The sequence below is a fragment of the Mytilus californianus genome, unplaced genomic scaffold (assembly GCF_021869535.1).
Source record: "Mytilus californianus isolate M0D057914Y unplaced genomic scaffold, xbMytCali1.0.p SCAF_1, whole genome shotgun sequence".
In the NCBI taxonomy this organism is placed as follows: Eukaryota; Metazoa; Mollusca; class Bivalvia; order Mytilida; family Mytilidae; genus Mytilus; species Mytilus californianus.
The window spans coordinates 14,463,493-14,478,171 of NW_026262581.1; the positions used below are offsets into that span (position 1 = coordinate 14,463,493).

Sequence of the window (14,679 nt, forward strand, 5' to 3'; positions counted from 1 at the left end):
TTAGAGGCTCTCATGCATCATGAAGAAGACATTTCCATGAGGTGACAGTAGGTCACATTCTTATACAAAGATCCTAACGTAATTTTTACCGAGAAACGAGACTATGGTGAAAACTATGTTACATTCAAAGAATGGATTAATAACGGGAAATTGAGCCCACTTAACCACAACTGGTCGGTAACATTAAAGATTGGACTTAACATTTTGATGTGAGATCATTAAGATAATGTTCCTTCTTGGTGTATATAGGTGTCATTATACTGCTTATTCAGTGATTCTTTGCATGTTCCTATCCAAATTATGGCTCCTAGTACCCGTGTGCGATATTATGCGATTTAACTATACAGTTCAAGTGTTGCAAACGTAATTTGAAAATGGTAAATGTAAATCAAGCCATGAGTAGAATTACACACTTGTAAAAGGAGAAGGTTGGGCAATCGGATTGACCGTTAATATCGCAAAAATACAGCATATCAATATGGTGATTTGTTAAGAAATGACTATAATAATTAACAAGTTTTAATTCACCTTATAAGCATACAAAAGCTTTAGGTTCGGCCTTTTATCCGTAGTGCTACTTCGAGTGAATGCGAATGGCATATACCCTATTGGACATTTATCGCAAAAGTATCAGCATTTTGAAATGAGATAATAAAATGTGGTTGAAAGATGGTAAAACGGTAGATAAAAGTGTGTGAGGACAGTGATGATATGTACAGTGCTTTTCAAAATGTGGCGAGGAGTTGTGCAAAGACTAAATGGGCTGTCCTTAATAAACATTTTGAAAACTGCTGTGAAAACATGTTGTTGTTTGCATGATAAAAAAGACGAAGAAGACACCAAGACACTTAAAAATTATTAGAAAAACAAAACCAGACAACAGCATGGATAAAAAAAACGTAAAAGACCAACATCAGTCAAAACATCTCTACACAAAAATCTTCAAATTGAGCAACGCCAACCCTCATAAAACAGGGAATGATCTCAGGTGCTCAAGAAGGATCAGCTGCCTAGGTCAATGGTGCTATTGTTTAAATAGCTTGATGATTCATATCCAGTATCACCAAATATAACATGTTGGTTTATGTAAAGTATCTAAAATTTTACCAAATGTGAAAGTTTGAAATGAAATAAGGTTTTCCGTGTCTGTACGATGGATAAACACGACTTTCACTGGATGACAACACAGACATTGAAAAATAAAGAACAAATAACACAACGATGACAGCATAAACAACACGAGTCCTTTTTCATCAAAACTATGGGTCAACGCAGGTGTTCCAGAAGGGGATGTAGTTTCTTGCCAACTGTTAGCACGAGTGATGGTACTCATTGCAAGTAGAAAGTCGATGATGAGTTGTATTTATTGATGATCTTGATCCACAGTCGAGGAAAAAGATAGGAATGTGGTAAGGAGAATTGGAACATATAAACTATCATTTGTGACTCAGTTGGTACACAGTCAAACAAATCTTAAAGGAGTCCTAAAAACGTTCGAATGTTTCCATTTATGGGATCTTTGATTAAATTGTCAAGCAAGCAGCATCGATGTATCAGGGAAACACAATCTGCAGAACATCGTATGAACCGCAAAGTGCAATTCGATGAAAGAAATTAATATCAGCAGAGCCTTGTCTTAGTTTAGTTCATTTTCACTTTTATGCGACAATTTTGAAATATTCCGCCATTTAAAAAAATGTACCGCCATGACTAACTAGAAACATTGGATTACATTTTATATGCTTTTAAAAGATTTGATTTGAATATTATTTGCTTTAATTTATACATGGTGGTGAAATTTTTACTGATTGGCAGCCATCTTGAAAATGGCCGCCATATTGGATTTTTCAGAGTGGGTCCATAGCTTAAACTGACTACCATATATAGATCTACAATTGTGCAAATTTTCATGCTTTTATCATCAAACCCACAATTCTTCTAAAAATATGCACGAATCAGCTGGACTATAAGAGTAGATGTGAATGCAGTCACAGGACTTTAAATATTTCAATCCTTTATGGGTTGATTTATAATACATATATAAGTAAGCAATGAATGTGGTTGTTATATTTGATAGATGCTTTTTGTGCTTCTTTGTTAAATGTTTGTTTGTTTTGAGATTTTGACACAGTGATGACTGATGTGACCATATTTTGACAATGTTACCTAGTATGTCTGTTTAGTTCACGCATCCTTGTAAATATAATGAAATGTGATGCGACTGTCATACAAGTGAGAGGTTTAGCGCTATAAAACCAGGTTCAATCCACCATTTTCTACATTTGAAAATGCCTGTACCAAGTCAGGAATATGACAGTTGTTGTCCATTCGTTTGATGTGTTTTATCATTTGATTTTGCCATTTGATTAGGGACTTTCCGATTTGAATTTTCCTCGGAGTTCAGTATTTTTGTGATTTTACTTTTTTGTCATTATAGGACAAATAACTTCAATAAGGAATCGACTTACGGTTTCAGTCATATTGATTTGTAGATTATTTCTTGCTGATCAATTTTTCTATTTAAAGTTTCTCTCTATCTATAATAGTTTTCGAGATAATATGCAAAAATGCGAGAAAAAAAATGGGAAAATCCGTCATTAAAAGGCAAAAACTTTAGTAAGGTGTCTTTTTGATCGAGTTAAGCCATTTCAATTGATATTTTATAGTGTGTCTTTTTATGTTGTTATGTTACACTACTGTCTCATGTTAGGGTGAAGGTTGACGCCTGTTAACACGTTTAAACCCGCTACTTTTTTATGCACCTGTCCTAAGTCAGGAGTCTGTTGTTCAGTGGTTGTCGTTTGTTGGTGTGGTTCATATGTATTTCTCGTTTCTCGTTTTTTATATAGATTAGACCGTTGGTTTTCCTGTTTGAATTGTTTTACACTAGTCATTTTGGGGTCCTTTATAGCTTGCTGTTCGGTGTGAGGCAAGGCTCCGTGTTAAGGCCGTACTTTGACCTATAATTGTAAACTTTTTATACATTGTGACTTGGATGGAGAGTTATCTCATTGGCACTCATACCACATCTTCTTATTTATAATATTTGTAGATCTTGTCTTGCTGATAATTTTTGCTCTTAAAGTTTCTGTCTATCTATTATAATTTTCACGATAATAGGTAAAAATGAAAATAATTGGTTAAATTTGTCGTTTAAGGGCAATAACTCCTATAGGAAGTCGTCCGATAGTTTTGATGTCATAACTATTAGGTAAACATTTCTACCCTGTCAGATGAAAACACGGCTCAAAATCAAAATACACGGTAAGATTAAGCATATCAAAGAACCCCAATATAAATTCAAGATTATTTAAACTTCATTGAAATTGGTCAGAAATAGGAATTTCAAACAAAGTTTAAAAAACTGCTTGTTTTTTACCCGTTTTCCCCCCTAATTCCTAAGTGGATACGGCCATAACCCCCATATTCAATCTCAACCCTCCTGTTGTGGTATGGAACCTTGTGGTAAAATTACATAGATATCCATAGATTTATACTCAAAACCAAAAGTCTTTGGACGACGACGACGACATCGACATGATGTACCATTATACGGAGGCACATTTTTTGGGGTCGTATAAAAATGGCTGAGGTCGGTAGACAATCTTGCTTTCCTCAACATGTTACAAAAACACAAAATATGTAAATTAATCAAACATTCAAGCCATTTCGGAATCCTTTAATACACACCTGAGTATTGAAAATTGAAAGAAATTTCGTGTCGTACATTTATTTTTGATCAATAATTGCAATACAATTGAGCTCACTGGTGCGCTAGTCTTTTCACGTATTCAAGAGAACAGTCGGTTATTGTAATTGTTTTCTTTTTTCAAATGTCTCTGTGTCTGTTTCGCTATCCAAGACCCTGAAGACCGTCTTCAGTAGTATGATCGATATTTCAGATTAATTTAATTTGCAACCTTGGAAGAAAAACACTTGAATTAGGTAAACGTCAATTATTCTGATGACTTTTAATATCTGTTTACAGTTTTGTTTCTACATATTGATATTTATATTTCAGAGAAACTGTCAAAGCTTCGCCATTAAAACTATAAAAAAAATAATATGTCTATCAAAGAAATGGTATAGGTTTGAAGCACATTAAACAGCTAATTATATAGACAGACAAAATTGAAGGTTAATAAATCATGCTTTCAAGTCAATTCTAATAATTTTGTTGAAAACTGTAAGAGTGTTAATAATTAATCAACTTCACACTTACAGCTATGATAATATCTGTATAAAAAAAGGACGTTACTTAGTAATTTAAAAATAGACAAATATACACAAACCAATTGTCTACAGATAATCGAATATTGACAACATTTTGAGACCTAAATTTCTCCTGAAGTGCGTAAGAACTTTTCTCCTAAATAGGCTGATTATATCACGGAGAATACAGACAACGTTCATTGTATAGGATTTAAACTATATTCATTTATAATAAGAACTTTCCAGAAAATTTCATGTATATCAAATGCGCCATAAATACTCATAAAAGAGTCGAAAGATACCAAGGACATTCAAAACTCATAAATCTAAGAAAAATAGACAGCGCCATGGCAAAATCGGAAAACGACGAAAAGACAAACAAATATTATATATGCAGGCGCTGATAGAATGTTGCTACGCTGAAGTGGAGAGTTCACAATCGAGAGGCTAAAACCATCCCTTTTCTTGTAAAATTTTGTTCTCAACCTCATTGTCAATTTTAGATGCAAGTCAAAATATGACGCAGACTTAAATGTATCTGTAGTATCCTTTATTTCGAGTTCGGTGGGGTAGATACTTCAACATAGTCATCAAACTTTGGATTATTTAGTGAGAAGATGTCATATTTATCAAGAAACGTGAAGTTAAATGACAATGCTAGCTTCTTTTCATTCTTATTGAGAAGCTCTTGTTGTATAAATAAGAAAAAGAAAAAACAGGTCAACAAAACAAGGGGCACACTTAGTTCCCATACGAATGCTGCTTGTTTTATAAAAACACATCATCAAACCAAATAATATCCAACCTTCTTGGACTTCGTGTTTTCACTATTGAGAATTTTGTTCCTTTTACATATAGAATAATACATGGCAAAATCCGTATCGCATGCTGTATCACCACGAGGAACCAATATCAGTCCCGAGGACCGAAGGTCCCGAGGGCTGATATTGGTCGAGTGGTGATACAGCATGTGATACGGATTTTGTCATGTATTATTCTGTTTATCATATATTTTAATAGAATCAGATAGATTCATGGGATCCTATATCCTTTTTCTTAATCGTCTTTTCTTGTATTTTTCAAGCTTTATGATTTATAGATTTTTTCCCCATTTGGAACCATATATCAATACATGTAGATGTAATTTGTTTATATAACACCACTTTAATATTTGTATTTATGTTCAAAATGATTTGGATTTTGAAGTGAACAATTTGCTTTTTAAACCCTTGATTCAGGGAAAGTATCAATGCTTTAGAATAGTAATCTATAGATTCCTTACTGTTATTACCTCAGTTCGATGACGATTGCACAACCAAAGTTAACACACCTTCAAGTTCATGTACTTTTAAACAAACAAAAACTAGTGAAGAGAGAAAGGTCTTTTAATCATTTTCCAAAATAAAAATTTCTAGTCTGAGTCAGTGTCATAAATGACCCATTTTTCTTGCAAGTGTTTTTCAGAAATTCTAACTAAATGATGTTACATTTCGTATCACCAGTAGGAAATACAGCAACTGGACGTCATGTGTCAAACTTTGACGTCATTCGATAATGACGTCACGCCCGGTATGCGATACGGGTTTTAATAGCTATGCGATACGGGTTTAGCTATGCGATACGGGGTAGGTGATACAGACTGGAAAAAAGAACCTTTATTAGATATACAATATTGCTGTATTTTGTACTAAATCTATGATAAATGTTTATAATACCTCTTCATTTTTATCGATCATAACTGTTTTCGTTGAAATTTTAACCTTTTTTAGCTTAACGTTTAGCAGAGGAGATATTTTTTTAAAAACAATATTGAAGAAATATATTAATCTGCGACTACTTCTATAGCTTGTGCAAAACAGCTAAACAAGAGAATGTCTGTATTCTTCCATTTTATGCCCATATTTCTCTACTCTTTAGGTTTTGTCCATTATTCTCTATTTTTTCAACTAATAAGCATCCCATTATCTTCTTTATATTTTTGTCCTCAATTCTCTATGTTGTACCCATTATTTTCTTTATATTTTTGTCCTCAATTCTCTATTTTGTACCCATTATTCTCTATTATCCATCCATACAACCATATAAGTGAATCATCCTTTCGAAAATATAGTTTACTGAATAATAATAATTTTCATTAAATAGATTATCTACTAGTAGATGGATAAAAATCGATTGACATGCCCAGAGAATGTTCTAAATGAACTTGAATTACAGTAATAAAACTATACAATGCACATATTATTTCAAAAACTTTAGCAAGATGGAAGAATATAAAAAGAAGGAGATATGGTGTGATTGCCAATGAGACAACTTTCCACAAATTTTAAAGTTTAAATGAATTGGATGTAAGAAATTATAGGCAACCATACGGCCTTTAACAATTAGAAAAACCCATACCGTACAATCGGTTATAAAAGGCCCAGACATGAAAAATATGAAATAATTCGATTGAAAAATTTAACGGACTAACTTGCAACAAAACAATTTACAAAAAAACAAATATGACAGACATGAACAAACAACAACCACTGAAATAAAGGCTCCTGACTTAAGGCATGCCCAAAAAGAATGTGGCGGGATTACATATGTTTAAAGGAGCCAACCCTCCCCTAACTTCGGACAGTGGTGTAACAGTACAACGCAAGAACAAAATATAAAAATCAGTTGAAAAGAGCTTACCTCATCATATCGATACAAAGCAGAAAAACATCTAACAAAACACACAGACCAGACGTGGCAGGGAATTTATATATCCCTCACAACAAAAAAGAAACAAAGTACAGATCTGAAAGTACTCGCAGGTACTGACAGCTAGTTCAAAGCCAATAACAACTAATAAAACATCATGTATCTAAGACTAAAATATATATCACTACACATCCAACATCCAATGGATTTAGTTTAAAGACGTCATTAACAGTCAGAGAAAGACATGAATGTTCTCTTAAACGAACAGACTGAGGTGTAAAAAAGCAACTGACTTTTTAACAGCCTTTAACAACAGCTTGAGCAATGTTAGAGGTAAGTATTGATTTAATAAATTTGTGATGTTAATTTGAGAAGATACACTCCATTTCAAATAAATTTCTATTATTTATCTTTATAAGGCGTGCAAGCAAGACGATAAAAAGAATGGTTAAAGACCCAAGATAAATGGGTCAGGTCTAAATGAAAATTTAAGAATAAAAGGACATGTGTTGTTTAAATTAGTGAGACAGTAACCTTAACGAAACTTCGAGGTCAGCATACGGTCTTAATACATAGAATGTGTCTAAAAAAATATTGAAAACTTAAAATTGCCAACCATAGAAAATGTTTACTTTCAAATTAGAATGTGTAGAAATAATTAGACATTAATTACTAACTACATTATTCTTAAATACGGGAATGACATTCAAACGTGTTGACGATTATGATTTTTATGCAGAATCTTCAAACTATATCCCCCCAAAAAAAAGAAGATGTGGTATGATTGCCAATGAGACAACTCTTCACCAGAGACCAAATGGTATAAAAGTTTACAACTAAAGATCACAGTACGGCCTTCAACAATGAGCAAAACCCATACCGCATAGTCAGCTATAAAAGGCCCCGAAATGACAAATGTAAAAACATTTCTAACGAAAAAAAATAACGGCCTGATTTATGTACAAAACAATGAAAAAAAAAACAAATATGATATACCGCAACAAACGACAACCACTAAATTACAGGCTCCTAACTTGGGACAGACACATACAGAATGTGGCGATGTTAAACTAGTTTGTTTGCGCCAAACCCTCTTCTTACCTGGGACAGTGGTGTAACAGTACAACATAAAAACTAACTATAAAAATCAGTTAAACAGGGCTTAACTCAAGGCCGTACGTACCTATAGTTGTTAATTTCTGTGTCATTTGGTCACTTGTGGAGAGTTGTCTCATTGGCAATTATACCTCATCTTCTTATTTTTATATTAACTCATCAGATCAATACAAAGCAGAAAAACATCTAACAAAAACACAGACCGGACGTGGCAGGGTATTTATACATCCCTCACAACAAAAAAGACACTAAGTACAGATCTGAGAGTACTCGCAGTTACTGAGAGCTAGTTTAAAGCCAATAACAACTATTAAAAAAATCATGCATCTAAGACTAAGATATCAATCAGTACACATCCAACATCCAATGGATTTAGTGTAAAGACGTCATTAACAGTCAAAGAAAAACATGACCTTGTCCAATGCCAAGACACAGGTATCAACAGATTGTACATCCTTGAATGTGCATATGTATATAAAAATAGTATTTAGTTTGATTTTGATTCACTGATAACAAAATCAATATTTATACCAATAAAAACAATATTCAAAGGTCTAATTACAGTGTTGAATTGGTAACCTTTTAGAATTTATTTAAATAATCGATAAGTTTAACCGGATCGTATCTAAATTGCCGGACTTGGTAAACAACATTTCCGTAAATTTTAGGATATGATATCCCGTTCGAAATAAGTTTTCTACAGGTACAGCCAAACTTCCAAACCAAATATTTGTATATATGGAAGAATTTAGTAAAGGTTTTAAGTAATTTGTGGTAACGAAATCCCTGACTCAATAATTTATGTCTGTTTGTTTTGTTCACACATTGTTGTCAATATAATGGAATTTTATGCGACTGTCATACAAGTGAGAGGTTTAGCTAGCTTTAAAACCTGGTTTAATCCACCATTTTCTAGATAAGAAAATGCCTTACCAAGTCAGGAATATGACAGTTGTTTTCCATTCGTTTGATGTGTTTGAGCTTTTGATATTGCCAATTGTTAAGGGACTTTCCGTTTTTAATTTTCCTTGGAGTTCGGTATTTTTGTTGTTTTATTTTTTACCAGTAATACATAGATTACGTTCATTGCTATCCAAAACGTCACAACAGACACGTACACGGGCATAGGGAACGAGTTGTGATATATAAACAAATTAACAATAGTGAACGAAAAATCGTCCCTTTTGTCGAAATGTTAGTGTAGAGTTTCCCGTGTAAAACTGAAATATCTAAATTTGGGAAAGGACAGTAATTACCGATATTTGATTTATTTAAAGTAAATTTCGGCACTATATTTAGAAAATTCTTGATTATTTCACGAAAAAATATCATCAAGATAACGGTAAGTGTTGTTGAATTTATCAATTAAATGCAATTTAGACGGGTCTTTACTGAGTTTGGTCATAAAGTGTGTTTCATAACTGTACAAAAACAAGTCTGTTATAAAAGGGGCACAATTGGTATCCTTAGGAATACCTACAACCTATCGATAAACTTTATTGCCGAAACGTACATAAATGTTATCAAAGAGAAAATTAACAGCTTCAATCAACTCATCACACTTCCAGTAAGTATATCTAGCATATTTACAGAGAAGAGCTTTAAATGAGTTGCAGCAAATATATTTGCAATTAGATTTATCAAACGACCATATAATTAAATAAGAAAACTTTTGTTTGATAAGATTGTGTGGAAGTGTAGTATAAAGAGTTGATAAGAAAAAAAGTGTCAACAAAATTAAAAGGGCCACCAAAAGCACGTAATTTGTCTAAAACATCCACTTTGATAGAAGTTAAGAAACTAGTTAAAAGCACTGAAATATTAGTTGTAGAACACTTATTAGAGAACGAGATGAAACGATATTTTACTGGTTTTTGTTTAGTTCAGGTAACCAATACATAGAAGGGACCTTCAAATGTTTAGAAGAGGCCTTAATCTGTGATGTGGTTATGATGATTATGATTGTTTAATATATAACTTTATGTGGGGCGCAAGGATTTGAATGTAGAAGTATTCAAAATTTCTTAAGAACTTCGTGTAGTATTTACGGCATACTGTCTAGATCTTTATGACACCTTATTAAAAGAAACGTACCCCCCCCCCCCCCCCCCCCAACACACACACACACCACACACACACAAAAAAGTTAATGTTTTCGGGGTGAAATCAAAGTAAGGATTTTTTTTGACAATTGTTATTTCCAACGCAACGCAATAGTTCAATTATGAAAATACTAAGCGACACATGGTCGATGACTTAAACAAGAAATAACCTTTAAATTAAAAACTAAAGGCTCTAAAGAGCCTGTGTCGCTCACCTTGGTCTGTGTATATATAAAAAAGAAGATGTGGTATGATTGCCAATGAGACAACTCTCCACAAGAAACCAAATGACACAGAAATTAACAACTATAGGTCACCGTACGGCCTTCAACAATGAATGAACAAAGCCCATATCGCATAGTCAGCTATAAAAGGCCCCGAAATGACAAATGTAAAACAATTTAAACTAGAAAACTAACGGCCTAATTTATGTACAAAGTAATGAACGAAAAACAAATATGTAACACAGCAACAAACGATAACTACTGAATTATGACAACTATGTGCATGTTCAACAAAGGACACTCTCCAATATTGTAGACGAGAATAGAATTCATGATAAAAATCTTTGTTTTGTTGATCTTGTATTACTGATCAATTAGTCTGTTTAGTTTCTCTCAATATTCTTTAAGTTTTTGCTCAAAACACAAAAGAGGGTAAAAAAAAATCCTTATTTAAGGGCAATCACTCCTATAAAGAGTGTCAAGTCTACTAACTATAGTAAAATACTAAATATCGGCAAAATTTGACTTGTAAGTAGATCTTGCCTTGCTGATCATTTTTGTGATTTAAAGTGTCTATTTATCTATTATAAGTTTTATTATATAAGACAAAAATAAAAAAAAATGGTAAAAAACGTCCTTAAAGGGCAGTAACTCTAAAAAGAAGTCATTGGACGATTTCCTCCATATGTTTTAATTGTAGATCTTGTCTTGATGCTCATGTTTGCTTATTTAAGTTTCTATCTATCTATTATAATTTTTAAGATATGATGAAAAAACACCAAAAAAATGGTAAAAATCGTCAGCAAAGGGCAATAACTCTAATAAGGAGTCGACTGATGTTTTAGACCATGCTACTTATGTGTAGAACTTGTCTTGCTGGTCATTTTTGCAATATAAAGTTTCTCTCTATCTATTATAGTTTTCAAGATAATAGGCAAAAATGAAAAAAAAAAATGGTAAAATTTGTCATTTAAGGGCAGTAACTCCCATAAGAAGTGGTCTGCCAGTTTTGACGTATAGACAATCGGTACAGATCAACATTTTGAACATTTCTGCTCCAGTCAAATTTCTCTTTTTATAACGATTTTCAAAATAATAGACAAAACTTGCATTTTATCCCAATGTTCTATTTTTAGCCATGTCGGTCATCTTGGTTTGCAGGCGGGGTCATCGGACACATTTTTTAAACTAGATACCCCAGTGATGAATTTGGCCAAGTTTGGTTAAATTTGGTCAAGTAGTTTCAGAGGAGAAGATTTTTGGTAAAAGTTAACGAACGACGACGACGACGGTCACCAACTGATGAAAAAAGCTCACTTGGGCCATTTTAGCTAAAAACTGACAAATGAGGCAGAATACACCAAAGGAACAGTAAAAATCATAAATAGAAGAAAAACCGATTACACCATGTCAACTCCCCAACCCCAAATACCACCCCCCCCCCCCCCCCCCCCCCCCCAAAAAAAATCCACACAAATAAACAACTATAAAACAACGAAATTATCGAATTCCGTGTACGCTAGCATTCAATCCAAATATTTAATTGTAAGGAGTTTACAACACGTCATCAAAGTTTAATACTTCTTAGAGCCATACAATAAGAAACACCTTTTGAAAAATGGTTCTAACGATAAAATAATGTATAATGTAAAATATTAATTGCGTTTCAAACTGGTAAACAATAGAAAAAACGTTTACGTGATAAATTTTTCCAGTTCACGAACTTTATTTTGATTTACGCTGTAATAAACATAATTTTGTTAACAATCCTATTACTATTGCAGATAATCTGGTTTTGAATGACGTTTATATCCCCAGCAGGAAACCAGTCATTCCAAACAGGATATTTAGACAGTTTATTGCATGTTATTACACTCAGGTTAGTTGCCATTGTAGAAAAATCCAATATATGATTGCTGCTAAAATTTGTTTTTTTTTAATTCAGACTAGAAAAAGTACTATTATATAATAATAGCCTCGTCGCCATTTATTTCAAACATATTTTCAAGTTTTGAAAAAATTAATTAAAACATGAGCTTTAGCTGTTGGTAGAGATAAGCGTTTGGTTTCATTATTCATTTTATAATCATTGACTTTTAATATAAAAAATGTAGAAAATGAAATGAACTACTGTATATCTTTCTACTCTTTCTCACTACAATTTGCAACAGCGATTCACTACAAAAAACATAGTACCTGCGTTTGTTTTCTTTCTCTTCACATAAAAGTGCTTTTGCCATATACAATCTTCACAAAACCTGACAATTTACACAACCTATATAGCTTGAAAAAAGCTCGGCGACCACCACTTTTTTATATTAAAGTGTTTTATGTAGGTGCATCATCAAACGTGCATGTTGTCTACATACAGACGAAAGTTTAGGAAAAGTAAGGAGGAAAAGTTGACCTTAGATGGATGTGTCTCAATTTTTGAAGGTCCCTTTTGGTCACTTTTAAGGATAAAAACCGAGACTTTCACGTGGTATGGACTCTTAAAGCCCTGACAAGGATCCTTCTATCTCAAAATATGAGGTCGCCACTTTGTTATATATATCTTTTCCTTTTGCTTTTTTTATTGCTTTGTATTTTGGTGTTTTCTATATTCAAACGTTGTACCTTTTTTGTGTTGCTTTTTTTGTGGTGTCACAAGACCCTCTATGTGCAGCGTTTTAAGTACCCATACATAAACGCCGATTCGGTATTACGAACCATTACGGTGCTGATGGTTGTCAATTCGGGAATTCAGTAGATCCCCTATTTCCACATGTCTCTTTCAGTTAAATTTTATTGAAGAAAACAATTCAATAATGTCCTGTGATATGACATTTCTGTTACGTTTGTTTAGTAAGTTATTTAAATTGTGTTATGACCATTTCCGAGCAAACGTGTTTCTGAAACAAAATATAAATGATCCGACTTGATTGGATAAAATCAAATTTTAAACAAGACAGAAAAAACCGTCTTTGGTCAACTTTTATCTCAGTGAGTTGGAACCTAAGTTTTAGTACAATTACATTACTCAGTTAACTAGATCACCCACAGTTTGTTTTAAGCAGTATTTAGCTTTCTATATGGTGTTTTGTTAACTTGTTTATCTTTTTGTTTTTTCACATGGCGTTGTCAGTTTCTCCCGACTTCTGAATTTTGATGATTCTCTTTGATATCTTTCGCCTCTTTTTCGTAGCTTGAGAGGAAATTTCGATGACAAACAATGTATAAATAATATTGATGTCTTGTTACGATTAAAGAAACATCATGATATAAACAAAGTGTTGCAAAGAATTTTAACCATTTTAGCCTTTTTGTTAAGTCCCATATTAACAGGCAAGACATATTGTTTCAAAACGTCCCTGCAATAGTTTTTAAACCACTTTGTATAAAGAAAATCTTACCTTTCAAAATCTGGGATTTCCGAAATTGATCCAAGATCTGAAACTGAACCAGACCCAAAGTCATCTAAATAAAACGGGGATGAGCGCCGACGCTGACTTCTAGGTGAAACCTGTAAACACGAATCCGACTTTCTTGGTTGTTGTGAATGTTCAAACCGTACCCTTAATAATTCCTCATCATAAAGTTCGTTTTCAACACAACCTATTGAATGTGGTCTTTGACCTAACTTTTTACGCCTAAGTAATTGTTGGGATGTCGGTGAATCTAGTAAGTTTTGTCCTGAACACCTTCGTGAACTGTCTTTGTTGTAGTCGATCACTATATTACATTGTGTAGCAACATCCCTTTGCCATGGAAATCTTGCCTCGAAACTTTCTCCCACAATATCAAAAACACTATATATTCCATCAACACCTGAACAACAACTGTTACACGACGATCGTCTTCTATCCGGCAAGCTCGACAGTTCACTATAACAACTATCAATGGATGAATGGCGACTATTACTACTTTCACTTTGTTTCTGGTCCGTCTCGAACAAATCGACATCAGTTTCATTTTCATCACATTCCGCCATGCTGCTTAATTCACATGGTGCGCTTGCGACTCTCGTCGGTAAAGAATTTGAAGAATATGATCGCCGCTTCAAAAAAAGATCTCTTTTACGTTTTGCTGGAGATCTGTTATAACAACAAGGCTCATGTGGAGAAATCGAGTTTTGCCCAGGGGTATTCTCATTATGGACATAAGATTTGTCATAGGAGTGGTATCGTTTCCGTCTCACCGGAAGTGTGCGAGTTGAAAATCTGTCAAAACTTCTTGTCTGTGAATAACAACTTCCATCTGAATAATTATCTGGCTCTGCAAGATAAATATATGAAATATAACGTCAAAATTCTGTGTAATTGCCTTAATTATAGTTCATATCGAAGCATCGACATGTA

At 33.3% G+C, this 14,679-nt stretch overlaps 1 protein-coding gene across 3 annotated transcripts in view; it reads right to left on the bottom strand.

Moving 5' to 3' along the window:
• LOC127708860 (pleckstrin homology domain-containing family G member 7-like) overlaps positions 1-14,679 on the bottom strand; it is a 168,694-nt gene that overhangs the window by 68,661 nt on the left and 85,354 nt on the right. For all 3 annotated transcript variants that reach the window (XM_052214055.1, XM_052214223.1, XM_052214143.1), the window contains one exon: positions 13,735-14,596. In XM_052214055.1, coding sequence (XP_052070015.1) covers positions 13,735-14,596 — 862 coding nt within the window. The remainder of the gene's footprint in view (positions 1-13,734; positions 14,597-14,679) is intronic.